The following is an 18,770-nucleotide window of genomic DNA, read 5'->3' on the forward strand; positions in this document are numbered from 1 at the left end:
ACCCGGAACTTGAGCATCAGCAGTCAAACCCCCAGTACATTGCATGATGTTATGATGTGGAATACCGATAATGAAAAATCATGAAACCATGACAGCATGACTTGGGGTTTAGCTGCTTCTGGGTGCCGAAGTGCTGCTGTTTTTCAGGTCCTGAGATCATGAGCAAGCTGGCTGGTGAGTCTGAGAGCAACCTGAGGAAAGCCTTCGAAGAAGCTGAGAAGAATGCTCCTGCCATCATCTTCATTGATGAACTGGATGCCATTGCTCCAAAGAGAGAGAAGGTAAAAATAGCCTGTATAGGAGTTAAAGAAGTGCCTATGCACCCTTTTTGGTAACAGTTGGCATGAATCTTTGAGTATAGGGTAAAGCAGCAATTAGCTTAATGCTTTATTTCAGTCAGGCATGAGAGGAATTGTATACAGTTCACAATGTTTCTTAACAGCTTGTGGCTGTAATGTCTGTCTGCTCTGGTGCAACACTAATTTCTGGTCTGTGCTGTAGAGCTTTTAGTCTAATCATTTTTTTTCTCTCTCTGTAGACACATGGAGAGGTGGAACGTCGCATAGTATCTCAGCTGTTGACTCTTATGGATGGACTGAAACAGAGGGCACATGTGATTGTTATGGCAGCTACCAACAGACCTAACAGCATTGACCCAGCGCTCAGGCGGTTTGGTAACTAGGATTGTCATCTCTGTTTTGTGTATTGGATACTTTATTACAGACTATGCTTCAGGGCCCTTGGAAAGATTGAGCAGAAATTGATATTAAACATCTGTGTGTTTCATACTGTGACTTTTCTCCAGCTACTTGTTTGAAATTAATTTCTAGGCTTCCAGACTTTTATATCATTTTCTGTCTTATTAGGTTAGAACTTGTAGAAATAACAAAATATTTTGAAATTGTGTAGTAGCCTCTGTTAGGTGAGTAAATAGCTGCTTGAGGGGGATGTTCATGCCTCAGGTTGCAGAAGAATTATCTGACTTCTCTTATTGGTGAGGATCCTGGTGGTTTTCAAAACTGCAGTGTGAATGTCTGGTGTATGAGCAGTTGGTAAAATCTGTAATAGCAAAAAAGTCAAGTTTGCAGGATAAAATGGCATCTTCAGTATGCAGAGGCATGACTAGAAACAAATGATAGACGTATGTACCTTAGTTAATATTGCAGTGGCAGTTTTTACTTTTCACCATTTGGGTATTGATGAGTAATGCAGAAAGTTATGAAAAACTAAATCTGTCTTGGAATTTGCAAAGTCTTATGCTGAGGACGCAAAGACAGAAGTAAGCAAAAAATGTCTTGTGGTATGTTGATTAGGGAAAGCATATTTTTCTACAAATGAGGCTTGAAAAAAGTTACTAAATCAGTAATACTCTGCTTGTTGTAATTTTGAACTGAAGTTAATACAGTATTATTTTCCTAAACAGCTAAGGCCTTTCTTCTCTGATCTGACTCTGCAACTATGCCGATATATTCTGTAGAGAATACCAAAGCTGTGGTGTTTTCTGAAATGGTGTGTTTGTGGCTTGTCATGTTGCTCAGTCAGAGGAAAACAGCAACTGCAGCTTCTTTGGTTTACATAATCAGCAGCTCATCGTGTTCTGTACTCCTCAGGTCGTTTTGACAGAGAGGTAGATATTGGTATCCCAGATGCAACTGGGCGCCTGGAAATCCTGCAGATCCACACGAAAAATATGAAACTGGCTGATGATGTGGATCTGGAACAGGTGAGTAGCATGCTATTGGGAAAACTTGTCTCTGCAGATGAATGTTCCTGATGCTGTGTTTTGTAGTGGAACTGTTGTGAATTTGCCCTTGCAGAGTGCTTGCCTGTATGCCTGTGAGTCAGTCAGTGCTTTGCTTTCAGGTGGGAAACGAGACCCATGGACACGTTGGTGCTGACTTGGCTGCTCTTTGCTCAGAAGCTGCTCTTCAGGCTATCAGAAAGAAGATGGATCTTATAGATCTAGAAGATGAAACCATTGATGCTGAAGTGATGAACTCCCTGGCTGTGACCATGGATGACTTCAGGGTAATGCAAGAGTGCCCCTCTTCTAGGTGCAGCATCTAATTACTTATTTGAAATGTGTGAACATGACATAATTATATAATGTCACTTATTCTAATGGTAGTGGGCTCTGAGCCAGAGCAACCCTTCTGCTCTTCGGGAGACTGTGGTGGAGGTGCCACAAGTTACCTGGGAAGATATTGGTGGCCTAGAAGATGTAAAGAGAGAACTCCAGGAGCTTGTACAGGTAAGGGTTTCCAACAGATTTTTTGCCTAGTCAGTATAAAAAGTAATGATGGTAATAAAATGCAGAACCTCTTCATATTCTTGTTCAGGCTGTGAACAGGGTAAATGCAGAGGTTCTTATGGCAATTGCTTGTAAGAGTGAAAATACCGTGGTGTACCATCTTAGTGAACTTAGAGAGAGGAAGGTGCTAGGAAGCAACATCAGGCTTTCCTTAATAGAGTCTACAGTGACATCTTTGCATGTAGCACAAAACCCACTAGAAATGGCAGTAGTTCTACTTCACTTAAGTGGAGACCAGCAATGGGACCACTGCTGAGAATTCTGTTATGTGGTGGCTTTATCTGCCAGAAGGTGGATAAAGATTCTCATGCAGTGAGCCTCCAAAGGGGTTTCCTATCAGCACTAGCATAGGGACAGAAGAAAAGTAATAGTGAAGCCTCTTATGAATAGAGACAAAAAGTCATGAATTATCTGTGGAAATGTCTGGTGTCTGCATCAGGATGGTTTGTTTTTGATACATCTCTGCTTTCAGTTAGCACTGTGGAGACACCCTGTCTATGACTTAAAATAAACAAATACATAAATTCCAATTTCATTGTGTTGAATCACCTAGCTCTGATCTTGTTGAAGATCATAGAATCATAGAATCACAGAATCACAAGGTTGGAAACGACCTACTAGATCAACTAGTCCATACGTCACCCATCACCATTGCTACCACAAGCCTCTACACCATATCTCGTAACTCCTCATCCAGACACCTCTTGAACACTGCCACGGACGGCGACTCCACCACCTCCCTAGGCAGCACATTCCAGTGCCTGACCACTCTCTGAGAGAAAAAGTTTTTCCTTATGTCTAATCTAAACCTCCTCTGGTACAACTTGCGGCAATTTCCTCGGGTCCTGTTCGTTGCCTGGGAGAAGAGGCCAAACCCCTCCTCATCACAACCTCCCTTCAGGAAGTTGTAGAGTGCAATGAGGTCTCCCCTGAGCCTCCTCTTCTCCAGACTAAACAATCCCATCTCCCTCAGCTGCTCCTCGTAAGACTTGTGCTCCAGCCCCCTCACCAGTTTCCTTGCCCTTCTCTGGACACATTCCAGGGCCTCAATGTCTGTCTTGTAGTGAGGGGCCCAAAACAGAACACAGTACTCGAGGTGCGGCCTCACTAGTGCTGAGTACAAGGGGATGATTACCTCCCTGTTCCTGCTGGCCTCACTATTTCTAATGCAGGTCAAGATGCCATTGGCCCTCTTGGCCACCTGGGCACACTGTTGGCTCATGTTCAGCCGAGCATCAACCAACACCCCCAAGGTCCCTTTCCTCTTCACAGTCATCCAGCCACTCTCCCTCAAGCCTATAGCCCTGCATGGGGTTGTTGTGGCCAAAGTGCAGGCCCTGGCACTTGGCCTTCTTGAACCTCATCCCATTCACCTCAGCCCAGCGATCCAGCTTATCTAGATCCCTCTGAAGGGCCTCCCTACCCTCAGGCAGATCAACACCACCTCCCAACTTGTTGTCATCTGCAAACTTACTGAGGGTACGCTCAATCCCCTCATCTAGGTCATCAATAAAGATATTAAACAAGATGGGCCCCAGTACTGACCCATGGGGGACACCATTTGTAATGGGTCGCCAGCTGGACTTAACTCCATTAACCACTACCCATTGGGCACGGCCCTCTAGCCAGTTCTTTACCCAAAGAAGGGTATACCTGTCCAGGTCACAGGCAGCCAGTTTCCCCAGGAGAATACTGTGAGAGACCGTGTCAAAGGCTTTGCTGAAGTAGACTACATCAACAGCCTTTCCCTTGTCTACCAGTCTGGTCACCCTCAGCACCCTAGGGGGAGCCCATCCAGTCCCATGGACTTGTGACACTCCAGATGGAGAAGGAGCTCTCTAACTGTCTCCACCTGAATCACCGGGGGTGTATTCTGTGTAGCATCCCAGACTTACAGATCAGGGCATAAAATGCCCTGAGGATAACTGATCTGCCTATTAAAGGCAGATATAAAGAAGGCGTTGAGAACCTCAGCCTTCTCCTTATCCTCAGCGGTCACATTCCCTGCTGCATCAAGTAAAGGATGGAAACTCTCCTTGGTTCTTCTCTTACAGTTGATATATTTGTAAAAAGATTTCTTATTCTCTTTTACTGCAAGTTGGGCTTTTGCTGTCCTAACTTTCTCCCTGCATACCTTAGCAACTTCTTTGTAGTCTCCCCAAGTAGCCTGTCCCTTCTTCCAGAGGATGTAGACTCTCTTTTTCTTCCGGAGTCTCAACAATAGGTCCTGGTTCATCCACAGTGGTCGTCTTCCCCTACAGCTCGCCTTACGGCATTCAGGAACAGCCTGTTCTTGTACCTTTAAGATTTCCATCTTGAGGAGCGTCCAGACTTCCTGGACTCCTTTACCTTTAAGGAGCAACTCCCAAGGGACTCATGCTACAAGTGTCCTGAACAGATCCAAGTCTGCCCTCTTGAAGTTCAAGATAGCAGTTTTGCTGGTCACCCTTGTGACATCTCCAAGAATAGAGAATTCAACAATTTCACGGTCACTCTGCCCAAGACAGTCCCCAATCTTCACATCTCCCACCAGTCCTTCTCTGTTAGTGAAGAGCAGGTCTAGCAGGGCACCACCCCTGGTAGGCTCTTGTACCAGCTGCCTAAGGAAACTATCTTCCACACACTCTAGAAATCTCCTGGACTGCTTCCTCTGCGCTGTATTATATTTCCAACTTATATCAGCGAAATTGAAGTATCTCACAAGAACGAGTGCTGGCGATCGCGCGACTTCCGCAAGCTGCTGAATGCCTCCTCATCCTCTTCATCCTGATTAGGCGGTCTATAACAGACCCCCACCAAGATGTCGCCCCTACAGGCCTTCCCCCTGATCCTTACCCATAGGCACTCAACTTTATCATTCCCAACCCCAAGCTCTTCAACATCAAAACAGTCTTTAATACAAAGGGTCACACCACCACCCTTCCTTCCTCTTCTATCCCTTCTGAAGAGCTTGTAGCCATCCATGACAGCACTCCAGTCATGGGAGTGGTCCCGCCATGTTTCGGTAGTAGCAACTAGGTCATAGTTAGCCTGCTGCACAATCGCTTCCAGCTCCTCCTGCTTGTTGCTCATGCTGCTTGCATTGGTGTAGACGCACTTCAGCCGAGTCATCTGCTTCCCCCCCAGCTCAAGCATTGTTCCCCTAGGCTCATCTCTGGTGAGCCCTGTTTTGTCCCCTTCCCCCGTCGTAGCTAGTTTAAAGCTCTTTCGATAAGCTCCGCTAGCTCCTGCGCTAGGATTTGTTGCCCCTTTGAGATAGGTGGGTTCTATGGACGGACAACAGGCCAGGGGCTGAGTAATCTGCCCCATGATCACAGAACCCAAAGTTTCTGCTTCGACACCAGGATGAATGCTCACTTAAGATACTTTGTCTGTCTCTGGAGGGCAGAGCTGACTAGATTAGATAATGAACTGTTCCCTTTTGCTTCTGCAGGGCAGAGTGAAGCTGAGGTTAAGTGTGCTGGAAAGCTACCCAGACTGATGCTTAGTTCTTATAAAGAAAGGTTGAGGGAACTGGGCTTGTTTAGCTTGGAAAAGAGAAGGCTCTAGGGAGACCTCATTGTGGCCTTCCAGTACTTGAAGGGAGCGTATAAACAGGAGGGAGAACAGCTGTTTACGAGGATGGGTAGTGATAGGACAAGGGGGAATGGTTTTAAACTGAGACAGGGGAGGTTTAGATTCGATATTAGGAGGAAGTTTTTCACTCAGAGGGTGGTGATGCACTGGAACAGGTTGTCCAAGGAGGTTGTGGGTGCCCTGTCCCTGGAGACATTCAAGGCCAGGCTGGATGTGGCTCTGGGCAGCCTGGTCTAGTGGTTGGCGACCCTGCCCATGGGAGAGGGATTGAAACTAGATGATTATTGTGGTCCTTTTCAATCTAGGCCATTCTATGATTCTTAGGGTTAGATAGGCTGTGTAGGGCAGTTTTACAATTGATCTGTGGTGCTTTTCAAACCAGTCTGCTTCTAAAAATGCCAACGGCCCTAAGTAGTCAGAATCATTTGTTTAGCTCACTAGAAATTTCCAGTTTTGTTTCTGGTAGGAGCAAGGGGTAGGTCTGTTTTGGCTTATGATAATTTTTTTTGTATCCTTTAGTATCCTGTGGAGCACCCAGACAAGTTCCTAAAATTTGGTATGACCCCATCAAAAGGGGTTCTGTTTTATGGGCCACCTGGTTGTGGTAAGACACTTCTGGCTAAAGCCATTGCCAATGAATGCCAGGCGAACTTCATTTCCATCAAGGGGCCAGAATTGCTTACCATGTGGTTTGGAGAATCTGAAGCCAATGTGCGCGAGATCTTTGACAAGGTAGGTGTTGACAGGGTAGCTCCGTGTTTGTGCTGAGTTACTCCCAGAATGTTGTCTCCACTGAACCTGTCTTACTGGCTTGGTTATTGTTTGGTTATTTTGTGTTTTCCCAACTGGCACTGTGAGCAGAGGTTGCTTTTCTGATGTTAGGTTATTAATCCTCTTTGGGAATATAGCTATTTAACTGGTGTTCTCCCACTGCAGTTTGCTTCTGCTGTTATGGGATGATAAATGTCCCAGTGCCTTAGCAGTAAGGTTAGCATTAGAGTGGCATAAATATTCTTCACATCCCTTAAAACTTAGGTTGGCACCTCATTATACATCACCTACAGATTTTAAAAACCTCCTACAGGTTGTTGTCCTGCAGTATGCATGACATAGGAAAGGAGTTCCACTCCTGCTGCTCAGTTTCCTGTAGTGTCACATCCTTTCCCAAAAGGTACACACATGGATTACCTTGGGAATCCTCACTTTTGCAGTCAGGGAAGCCACTGAAAGAGTGATGTTGGAAGGAGAATTAGAGAAAAATGTGGGTTGGAAAGGGGCCTCAAAGGCCATCTGCTCCAACTGTTTGTCCAGGGCAAGGAGACAACTTGGAAATTTGGTTTGTATGTATTAGGTCCTCATGTATGTTAGTTCTGAACACCTGCCAAGGATGGAGAATCCCTGACTTCTGTGGGCCTGTGTGCTAGTAGCAGTTTGCACCTGTTCTCGCTGCACACTTCAAAGGAGGATCTGGCTTTTGCCAGACCTTTTGATATGTTGTGACTACTGATAACCCAGTCCCTAAATAACTAACTGACATCCTCAGATCTTGCAGGGAGAACTCTTGTCTAAGCAAATTGGTTCCAATTTTCCCTCTAGGTATCAGTTACCACCCTTATACTTGGTTCACAATGTTCCCAGTTTGGGGAAAATTCACCTTGTTTTTTTGAGGTAGCAGTGCTCTGGTATCCCTTTGAGCTGCTTTAATTCTAGGGTAGGCTTAGCATGAAATCAGTGCTCCTTACCTGGTAGTTTTTAACAGGGACTGTTTTTCTTTGATTTTTGCAGGCTCGCCAAGCAGCCCCTTGTGTACTCTTCTTTGATGAGCTGGACTCCATTGCAAAAGCTCGAGGTGGGAATATTGGAGATGGTGGTGGTGCTGCAGATCGCGTCATCAACCAGATCCTGACAGAGATGGATGGCATGTCCACCAAGAAGAACGTCTTCATCATCGGTGCCACCAACAGGCCAGACATCATTGACCCAGCTATCTTGCGTCCTGGCCGCCTGGATCAACTCATTTACATCCCCCTGCCTGATGAGAAGTCCCGAGTTGCTATTCTTAAGGCCAACTTGAGGAAATCACCAGTTGCTAAGGTAGGATCTATGTTATGACTGTATCTGACTTGGTTTTGTTGTGTGCTGCACATGTTCCTCATGAGCTGCAGACAAAGAAGAGAGTTAGTAACTGTTCTGTGCAGTGCAGAGCTGGGAAACCTTCCATCCTTAAAGAATGGAAATAAGAGGTAAGGGGAGGCTCAAGCTCTAAAACTAGGTATCAACGGGGCTAGGCATCAATACGTAAGCACAGCAGGTCTTATCACATATTAGAGTTCTGCCCATGGTGTAGGAGTGGGAAATGCCTGTTATGGCAAGGTGGAAAAGAGTCTTGTACTCTGAAAGAAAAGTAAATGTAGAAAATAGGTTGGAAATAGGAAATTGAAGAGGAATCATTGCAGTTGATTGTTGCCAAACTCTTTCATAGACAAAAGTTATATCCTTTGCCTGGGGATCAGGCAATAATTAAACTGATAGTTAATCAGAGAAAAGCAAATGTCAAGTGAGTGCACAAGCTTTATTTAGGTCAAGTTTACCTTTTTAAGTACTGCTGGGAAGGAAAGCTTTAAAGGAGGTTGCAGTACTGCTCCTGTCAGTTGACAGGAAGGAGAGGAGGTGTTTTGTCCTGTCTGCCTATGCCCCATCTCCATTTCCAGTCTGGCACTTTCATTTGACTCCTAATGCTGAGACCTGAGCAAGTCATATCTGAAATCCCAAAGTCAGCTTGCTTCTTACTGAAGATGATCAGTGGAGGGGCATTTATAACTGCATGGTGGATTCTTGCTGGGTGTGGGGGAGGATATAGCCTGACCTTGTACGCAGTTAACTGGAAATGAGAGCCTTAACAGCTTATCTTTCTAAAACTGGCCAAAGTTAAGGCAGTGTGTTGGTACCATGGGATCTAAAGGCACCTCTTGATCACCTGAGAGTGCAAGGTGTAAAGAATAAGCTTCTCTTGTTTGTTTGTTTGTTTTTTTTTGCTAGGATGTTGACCTGGATTTCCTAGCTAAGATGACCAATGGCTTTTCGGGGGCTGACCTGACAGAAATTTGCCAGCGTGCCTGCAAACTGGCCATCCGTGAGTCCATTGAGAGTGAGATCAGGCGAGAACGTGAGAGGCAGACCAACCCTTCTGCTATGGTGAGTAGGGGCACTCTGAGCTTTCCTTGCTCGTGAAATAGACAGCTCGCTTCTGCCTATGGGTGAAGGATGATGTGTTCCTCTCCATAATCCTCCAGTGAGGACAAGTAGGCTCTCTGCACAGAGTGCTGAGCTGGAGCACTCTTTGTTCTGTTCTTGTGGGAAGGCAAGGACCTCCTAGCGTGCCTCATCACTGGCATTGCTCAACAGGCATCTACTGCAGCGTCCTTCTCTAGACCTTGACTCAGTGGGTATTGATGCATCCTGGCCCAGAGGGAGGTGTGGGCGAGTGTTGAACTGCATGTGGCTCATCTCAGCCCTCTTTCCCACTGCAGGAAGTGGAGGAGGATGACCCAGTTCCTGAGATACGCAGGGATCACTTTGAGGAGGCCATGCGCTTTGCTCGCCGCTCTGTCAGTGACAACGACATCAGGAAATATGAGATGTTTGCACAGACTCTACAGCAGAGCCGTGGCTTTGGCAGCTTCAGGTAACTGAAGGGAGGTGACATGACTTGGCTAGCTCTAGGAACAGAGCAGAGGGCAGCTTTATTGTACTATGGGTAATGATCCCCTCTTGCACCGCATTTTTCCCATTTTCCCCAGAGTATACAGCAGCCAGCTGAGCATGTGGTGGGTACAGACTGCACTGCAGGTCAGTTGTATCTGCTCTGTTAGTGCTCTTGAAGCCCATCAACCCTTTTTCCTTTAATGCAAGCAACATCTGGCAGCAGTGTAAGCCTTTGCATGACCTGCCATAAGGCTTCACCATATTTCTCCCCTCTTGTACTTGGCATCAGGGTGGTGGTTTGGAGGGAGGGGATTGTGCTGAGCTGTGAGGAGACTTCTGAACATCATCTCTTCTCTTCCCTTCTGTGCTGCTGCATGCAGGTTCCCATCAGGTAACCAGGGAGGCGCTGGGCCAAGCCAAGGCACAGGAGGTGGCAGCGGGGGCAACGTTTACAGTGAAGACAATGATGATGATCTTTACGGTTAACTTGCTGTCCTCAGTAGACCAAATTCCAAGTCAGGCTAAGTTGTACAGGGAAAATCCAATGTTCAGTGGACTCCTGATTTCTTCATTCCTCAGTCAGAATAGTGTAGCTGCATGTCAGACTTTGTACAGGGAATGTTTTCTGCAAACACAAATCCAGACCGATTTTCAGTTGGGAGACAGACAGTGAATTAACAAGTAGGGGGAACTGACTTAATTTCTGAGAAATTTCTGTTGTAGTTTATGTGGCAGAGTCAGCAACTTTAGCAAAGGGTACAATGCTAGCCTGTATTAAAACAAACAACAAAACACAAACAAAACCAAAATAAAATAATAAAATAATAAAAATCCCACAGAACTCTAGTTAGGCCCTGGCAATTCCTTTGTGTGATGCTGTCACAGCATTGAAGTGTTGCCTCTGTAAGCTCTGTCTCTCACTTGCTGTATGAACATTCCTCAGCTGCCCTTCTTGTCTGCTGAAGTTCATCTGTGCATTTCCCTGGAGTGTGCATGTGCATTTTCCCTGGTGGGGTGTGCAAGGTTGCTCTTCATCCTTATGTCTCTTAGCTCATGAACAAATTGGTTGGGCAGTCTCTCTCCTGTGCCAGAATTTGAAAGTAAGCATCAAGTAAGCTGGCAGGTATCTGGCATTGCTTTTCTGATGCTGACTATGAGCTGTTGGATTTCTTGTTGCATTTGCTCCTGTGCAACAGAGAACTCCAGGAATCCTCCTCATCTTGCCCTGCTTGAAGGCAGGCATGAGGGGGCTCCTGGGCTGTCTCTGGAGTTTGTGGTGCAGCACGATCCAAGTATGTCTGGGAACAGGGGAGCTTTCTCTGATGCTGTTAGCAGCAGAGCGGTGTTCATCAGACTCTGTGGAGAGATTTCTCCTTTTTGTAGAAATGGTTAATGTATTTTTTTGGGCTTCTGATGAAAGGTTTGGTTCTTTGCTGTGAGCCTGCCAATTTTTGTGCCCCCAATACTCAGTAGTCAGGTTTTGATCAGGCTCTTGTGCTTTTCCTTCTTTTCCTGTCTGGCTTCTTGCTTTGTTTTCCCTTATCTGAACTGAAAAACCTGCTACTGCTGTACTGTACTGTATTTTATATTAGATAGGGCTGGTAGCTGCATGCTCCTCTAGCCCTGAGTTGTCACAGCAGTTGCCTGCAGCTGAATTCAATTCTCCTTTCCCTGCCTGATGTGAACATGCTGGCCACCAGCAGATAGGTGGGCATCCTTTGCTAGCTGTCTGGCTTATCCAGCTTGGGGCTGGATTTAGCAGTATTTGGGATGTACAACTGGGCAAGGGGGGACCTATTTAATGCATGCACAGGAGCATTGCCACTAGCCATATGTGGCCCAGCCTTGAATCATGCAGGGCAATGCATCTTGGCTGTAAGATGCACAGAGCAGCTGCCTACTGTCAGCTTTTAGGGGATTGCAGGAACTGATAATTTTTGCAAAGACATCTAACAAGACTGTGTTGAAACAAGCTTTTGGGGCATCTTCTGCTATGGCAGGAGTTGTGCAGGGCCCAGGCTGTGGGATTTTTTGCCTTAAAGACTGTCAACTGTGGAAGGACTCCATCAGATTACCTAGATTTTAAAGGGAGGGAAAAGAGTCAGAAGGATGAGGCTATCTAGGTGCAAGGGACTTATGGGGAGAAATGCACAGACATTGAGAATGCTGCTTAAATAGCACGATCACCTACTGGAGGCTGCATTAGGAAGCCATGCAAGCTCAGCTGAGTTACCCCTGCTCAGGTGGTCTGTCCTAGTTCAGAGCCCCATTCTACTGCTGTACTTGTCTTCAAACCACCTGGGTTCAGGGCTATGGGGAAAATGCTACTAGTTCCTGGGGTTGTGCTGCTGCTCTGCAAATTTTGCTGTCAGCCACCTAGGGAGGGGAAAGGACTGTATGACAGCAGGAGCTCTTCAGGACTTGTAAAAATCTTGCCTAGCTCTGGTATTGGGTGGATTTCTTCCCTGACGACTTGGAAATGTTACCACCCACCCCTGAGCTTTGCCAGCACTAATGCCAGATTCTGTCTGCCATCCCTTCAGGCTCTGCAGATTGGGGCAGGAGGCAGATGGGCAGACAGACAGAGGGTGATGGTGTGTGTCTGTCCCAGTTTTTGGGAGCCCAAGGTTTCCCTGCCTCCTCTCCCATTTATAAATGCTAATTAAATCTAGTAGCAAGGTTAGAAACCCTCCTCTTTCTTTGTTTCCTGTGGAATCTGGCTCCTAGGGCGGCTCCTGGAGTATCTGCCCCTGCCCTGGAACAGTGCATGAGGCTGGGGTAGCCCCTAAGCAGGTCAAGGTGGGGTGCTTGGTTGAGTCTTTTCATTGCTGCCATGGACAGCAGCTCCTTGGGATGTCTGCTGGGGCCCCAGAGCTGTGTTCATGGTGCCTCAGCCCTACAGCTCTGCCCCACGGGGGAACCACGCAATCTCCTAGGGCCTGTAGCCTGGCCTGGAGCGTGTGGCATGGGAACACAAATGGTCATGACACTGGGTTTAGAGACTGCAGTCTCTGCTGGTAGCAGAGGGCAGGCATCCCTGTCATCATAGTCAGCCCCTACTTGGGATCACAGCTTCTTACAGCAATCTCACTCAAAACACCTGCCCTGAAGCCACCAGTGGTGGACCCTGGGTCATTACTTGTTACTAAGAATGGATTGCAGGGCTGCAGAGGGGGACAGGAGGGAAGGGCTCCATTCAAGCCCCCCAAAGCAGGGCCAAGCTCAAGCATGTTGCTCAGGGCCTGGCCCCATCCAAGACTGGAAGTCTTCAAAGACGGAGGTTTTCCTCCATGAGTTAACCACCCTCATGGGCAAACATTTTTCATGGTACTAGGGGGGAGTTTCCCTGGGTGCATCCTGTGCTGCTGTTTCTCACCTGGATCATGAAAAAAGCTGGGTCCTGGCATCCCTCCAACCTCCTTGACAGCCCACATCAGCAAGGAGTTCCTTTCATCATTCCATCCTTGGCTGCACCACCCTACTGCTTGCAACATCTCTTCAACCATTCTGGCCTCCGTTCTCTTGGCATTCTTCACTGGACTCACTCCTGCTGCCTGTGTTCGGTTGTCGTCCTGGGAGCCCTCATGGGATCCCTCCCAGTGCCAACAGGGACTCTGAGCCCCTTCTCCAGCCTTACTGTCTGCAGCAGGGTGAGCACAGCTCCAGCACCTCACATTACATCTGCTAAGGAGTGATATATTTTTAAATACTTTTTTTTTTTCTCAGTGCTGCCTTTACCAAAAAAAAAAAAAAAGTTAGGGTTCATTGAAACTGAGAAAAACAAAGCAGCTTGCACCTGTGTGCTGACTTGTCTTCTTACTCCATCAGTGTCCACATTTCTATATGTTGAACTCTGCGGGGAATGGGGGAGGAAAAGGTGTCATGCCCTGAATTCAAACTGATTGCCAAATTAAGCAGTGCTTTAATTCAGTGTAAGACCTCTCTTCCCATGCCTCAGCTGTGGTACAGGCTGTCCTCCACCACATATTATACACTGTACAGCTGTATGCTCTGTGTCAACCTGGACACTGGATGCCTCACTGCCAGCTGCTCCCCCCCATTTGAAGTCAGTGATTTTTCTTTGCAGAAAGGATGCCTGGGGAGAGCATCTTAGTCTTCTTGCCACCAGCTGGGTAGACACAGAGCTGTGGTGGTGGAGGAGCTATACAGAGCCAGGTTGGTCATGTGCTTTGCGGGACTCTTCCTGAGAAAAACTGACAAGAAGCAGAGTTGGCCAAGAAAGACAAGAAATAAAAAGATTCTCCTGATGGTAATCCAAAGTTTTTCAAAAAATACAGCATTTAAAAACAAATCCATCAATTGGATTGCCTTATGTTCCTCCCAGCTCCACCATAATGCCCAGAAATACCTCCTGAATTAAACTTCCCTGTAGAAAAATGTATACGCATGCAGTTGTTTTCCTATGAAAATCCCTAAGGTTGAACTTGAATACTAGTCAAAACCACATCTCTGCTTACACTTGGCCCTGCTTTTACACCTGGACTTGTGCTACACACATACTCTATTCTCACAGGCATGATGTTCATATGGCTGACCTGTTCCCACAAAAGTCAGGGTGAACTACTCCAGGAAACACAAAATGGGCAGAGGAAACTTATGGAGTTTACCTAGCAAGCTAAATATATGTATAAAAAAAACAGCAATGCAAACTCGTCACATCTGAACAAGAAAGCTCCCACCCTGGGCTGCCCTGTCCCACTGGTTGGCACAGGTCTGGATGGCAATGGGGGCAGGAGGCTGAAAGAGATTATCCCTAAATGCTTTGAGCTCTGTCGATTGGCACAGATGACACTCAGTGGTGGTCTTGGCACAGGAGACTGGATTGCAGTAGGACTAGGTATTGTAGTCCCAGGTTAGAAATGGTCCAGCTATAGTGGCCACTCCATGCAGGAGCAATTCCTTTGCTGTATGCACTCAGGATGGTTTCCTTGGCACCTTGGTCTGGCCAGGACCCCAAACATCAAAGAAGGGAAGAGAAAACTAACTTGGGATGTGAGATCCTGTGAAGTTGTATTTCCACTCTGCTTAATCCACTATGAGTCCACCCTACAGTCAGAAAGTTGGCTTGAAAAGCAAATGACACAAAAGCCACAAAGTGATGTAACTCCCTGGGCACACATCCCACGCCACACACTTGTGCAATGCAATATAGCTGGACCTCTAGAAAAACAAACAAAAAAGGCTAGCAACGAGGAGGGGCAAAGGCAGGAGCCTGCTCTCATGCCTCCCCAACCCCCTCCCACTCTAACTCCAACATTGTCACTGGAGTAGAAAATGAGCCAAGAGGGGCAGGGGTGGGTAGAATGGACAGAAAGAGGAAGGAAAGTGGTTGGGTTTTTTGCATTTGAAAGTGTTCTAGCATCTCTGCTCCACAAGAGCTGGATGCTTTGGCATGTGCATTTGGAGTATTGCTGTTTGGAGAAGAGTCCCCAGGACTCTAGGAGCATGGGAGGTGTTGCTTGAGTATCTGTCTTGTCTGGCAAGCTATTTTGTCTGGGAAGTGGATTTTGAATTCCACGATCAAATCTCCTCTTTTGTTGGGGTTCTTGGTGAAAGGCAGCCCTTCCCCAAGCAGTCTCTTCACCGTGCCTGGCTTGATGATATCATTGCAGGGCAGCGGGATCACTCTCCCATCAATGGTGGGAATGTTCACAGTACAGCCACACAGGTCCTATAGGGAAAAAAGAGGAATATGCCATAATCCAGTTCCACAGCACTGCACCAAGAGAGCCCTGAGCCCCTCCTTCCCTGGCACTGTGGGGGTACAAGCCCTGTGGGGGAAAGGATCCCCACTCCCCATCCCCTGCTCCTCCCCATGGGCACTGCCAGTGAACAACAACAGGGCAGTCTAAATTTAGCTCCTTACCACCTGATCTGGGAGCTGAGATGGGGGAACAGCTGAAAACCCAGCTGAACGCGTTGGATACTTCTGTGGTCCATCAGCTGTCACTGTGTGGAGTCTGAGGTTATCTATAGCACAGCCGCTTCCCCCCCCCACCCCAGTCTCCCAGGGTAAAGCCAAAAGCTGATTTAGCTGATTTCCTAGGCTGCCATCCCTGTCCTCGCCTCAGGGCTGGGTGCTGTCTCCTGCAGAAGCCAGCAGAAGCCAGCAGCAGCTGTAAGTTGGCCTGCATTAGCAAGCCACATGATGCAAGAATGCAGCAAGAGAATCCTTGTTTCCTTACTCAGACTGCTCTGTTGTATGGGCAACAGCATCTCCAGGCCTTCAGCAAGAAGAGATGCCGCCATTGATGGAGGACTGCAGAGCAATACTTATGGAAGGGGATGATTCATGGGGACTGGCCTTGCCCTGCACAGAAAGCAGTCATCTCCTGACCTCTGTCCCCAAAAGCCACACTGCAAAGGAAGTGGGAGAGGATGCTCTGCAGTCTCCTACCCAGAAAAAACCTCCAGTGCCAGGTACCACGAGAAATGTTTATTTTGCTGGCCCCTGGCTCAAGGTTGATGGCTGCCGCTTCTGCTGTTGTACCAGGGCTCTACACCAAAGTAAACACAGAGCCACTTGTGCTGGGCTTGGCTATCAGCAGGGGAGAGCATCAGGTGCTGCCACATGCTTAGAGGAAGGTGATGCCAGGTAAAGGATGTCACAGGGCTGCAGGCATTGTGCTTCTTCCATCTCCCTGGAAGCCTGTTGGTATTGGTTTTCTGCCTACCAAGAGGCTTATGCAGCTGCTGTTAGCAGTGTCACTCCTTCCTCCCTCAGCATTCCACTGCAGATGCTCACCTGTAATTTTAGGAATAGATGTTTCTCTGCAGCCCATGAGTCACTGGGAAAGCCTGTTCACATCTACTGCATCTGCAGCAGCCATCCCAGCTGGGGTGCAAGGAGCCCAGCCACCACGGTGCCATGCAGCTGCCCATCCTTTGGTATCCCTTTGCCACCATCTCCAGTGTGACCTAGCACTGCTGGAGGCAGCTTGGGTGGGAGGTTTGTGGATGCTGGAGGTTACAAGTTCCTACTGAAGATCCATCAGGATGACCACTGCTCTGGCTCAGGTTTGGGAAGGAGCCATAAGGAAGTAGATGTTGCATTTCCAAGCTCTCCGATCACTCCATCCTGCTCTGCCACCCCAACCGCTCCTTGCAGGTCTGTGGCCAAGAACCTTACTCCCCATAGTTCTCCAGAACAGCCACGAGTAGGATTGCAGTTCCCAGTGCCTGCTGGTATCACACTGTGCCGCTCACTTAGGAAGTTGAGAAGACCAAAGCTCCTGCTAAAAAAGGCAGACTCACAACAATGAACAGTGCAAGGAAAGCACTCAAGGCTGTGGTTGTAGGCTTAGCTGATAAAGAAGTTGTTCTGTGATTAACTCCATCACATACTGAGATGGTGGCATGTGGGGTCAGGGAGCTCCTTCTATCTGCTTGTGCCCCAGCAAGGTCATGATAGGGCTGGGATCCAGCACCCCACAGCCCTGTCCACCAAGCTGGGTCCACCTGCAGGAGAATGTCCTGGTCCAGCCTTGATCCAGCCCTGTACCCAAGGCTTTGGGCCTTGAAAATATGTCCTAAAACTCAAAGAGTCATCTTTTGCTGCTGAAATGAATCTTTGAACCCTGAAATGAGGCTGCAGTTGCTAAGAATGAGAATTTTGAGCCTGAAGTGAGGCACAAAGTGAATGTGGCTTTATACCCTCAAAATAGGGCTTTGGTCTGAAAAGGAAGCTTTGGCCCATCTATATAGGCTAAGCACAGGCTTAGGGAAATTGAATCATAGAATCATAGAATGGACTGGGTTGAAAAGGACCACAATAATCATCTAGTTTCAATCCCCTTGCTATGTGCAGGGTCACCAATCACTAGACCAGGCTGCCCAGAGCCACATCCAGCCTGGCCTTGAATGCATCCAGAGCTGGGGCATCCACAACCTCCTTGAGCAACCTGTTCCAGTGCATCACCACTCTCTGGGTGAAAAACTTCCTTGTAATATATAAACTAAACCTCCCCTGTCTCAGTTTAAAGACATTCCCCCTCGTCCTATCACTATCCACTCACGTAAGCAGCCATGCCCCCTCCTGTATATATGCTCCCTTCAAGTACTGGAAGGCCACAGTGAGATTGCCCTGGAGCCTTCTCTTTTCCAAGCTAAACAAGCTCAGTTCCCTCAATCTTTCCTCATAGGAGAGGTGCTCCAGCCCTCTGATCATCTTAGTGGTCCTCCTCTGGACCCGTTCCAAGAGCTCTGCATTTTTCTTGTGCTGGGGGCTCCAGGCCTGGACACAGTACTCTAGATGGGGCCTCACAAGAGCCGAGTAGAGGGGGACAATCACTTCCCTCTCCCTGCTGGCCACCCCTTTTTTAATGTAGCCCAGAATATAGTTGGCCTTCCAGGCTGCAAGCGCACACTGCTGGCTCATGTACAGCTTCTCGTTGTTGGAAATATCCAATAATTTTGTCAGGACGGTATCTCTGATAAAAGCAGATTTTACTCGCGATTGCAATGGCGGGCATCCCGCAAGCAGGAGCGTGCCTATGGACACAACATGACAGCCTTTATACCCTGTTTTCTCCCCCTAGCCTCCCCCCTCTCCCCTGTTTCCCCACTGGCTGGGTACTCCAGGTTCACAATCTTATCAGAGGTTTTACATTTGTTATTTACTTGTTAATTTGTTTTGTTATCTGGTGTCAGTCAGTCGCCATCCTGTCGTTTCCAAGATGTCTCAGTGCTCTTCTTGTCGTATTGATATGGTGATTTGCTTCCAAGTCTTCGTTAAACAAGGATCACCGGGGCGGGGGATGATGCCAGGCCTTCGGATGACTCTTCAGGCGCTTCCTCGGGCATGCCATGACTTGTTCTCTGGTTTGATCTGGTGCAGGATATTCTTGCAGTGTGTATGACAAAATATACATATAGATGCCGCGGATAGCGTCCTAATCAGATTGTTCTCAAGCGGGGAAGCACGACAGTACTCAATATGAGTGATCAAGCTTCACTTTATTGTTGCACACACAGAGTTTATATATGATTCTACTACACATGTGTTCACCTACTATTGGAGCACAAGGTGGGCGTCTAGGTGGGCTGCCTAGCTTCAACCAATGCTCAGCCAGCATTCACACCTGCCACTGAGCTCATCCGCTTATCAGCCCCCCACACATCCACAGAGCATAGCTGCGGATGTAGGCCTGCTGTTTAA

The 18,770-nt window shown here is 47.6% G+C and overlaps 1 protein-coding gene across 2 annotated transcripts in view; it reads left to right on the forward strand.

Moving 5' to 3' along the window:
* Positions 1-10,438, forward strand: part of VCP (valosin containing protein) — a 36,240-nt gene extending 25,802 nt beyond the window's left edge. For both annotated transcript variants that reach the window (XM_019610324.2, XM_010725226.3), the window contains exons 8-17: positions 148-281; positions 539-674; positions 1,611-1,723; positions 1,864-2,028; positions 2,129-2,251; positions 6,407-6,619; positions 7,673-7,981; positions 8,927-9,082; positions 9,418-9,572; positions 9,973-10,438. In XM_019610324.2, coding sequence (XP_019465869.1) covers positions 148-281; positions 539-674; positions 1,611-1,723; positions 1,864-2,028; positions 2,129-2,251; positions 6,407-6,619; positions 7,673-7,981; positions 8,927-9,082; positions 9,418-9,572; positions 9,973-10,078 — 1,610 coding nt within the window. In that variant the 3' untranslated portion in view covers positions 10,079-10,438. The remainder of the gene's footprint in view (positions 1-147; positions 282-538; positions 675-1,610; positions 1,724-1,863; positions 2,029-2,128; positions 2,252-6,406; positions 6,620-7,672; positions 7,982-8,926; positions 9,083-9,417; positions 9,573-9,972) is intronic.
* Positions 10,439-18,770: the final 8,332 nt, after the last annotated feature.

The sequence above is a fragment of the Meleagris gallopavo genome, chromosome Z (assembly GCF_000146605.3).
Source record: "Meleagris gallopavo isolate NT-WF06-2002-E0010 breed Aviagen turkey brand Nicholas breeding stock chromosome Z, Turkey_5.1, whole genome shotgun sequence".
In the NCBI taxonomy this organism is placed as follows: Eukaryota; Metazoa; Chordata; class Aves; order Galliformes; family Phasianidae; genus Meleagris; species Meleagris gallopavo.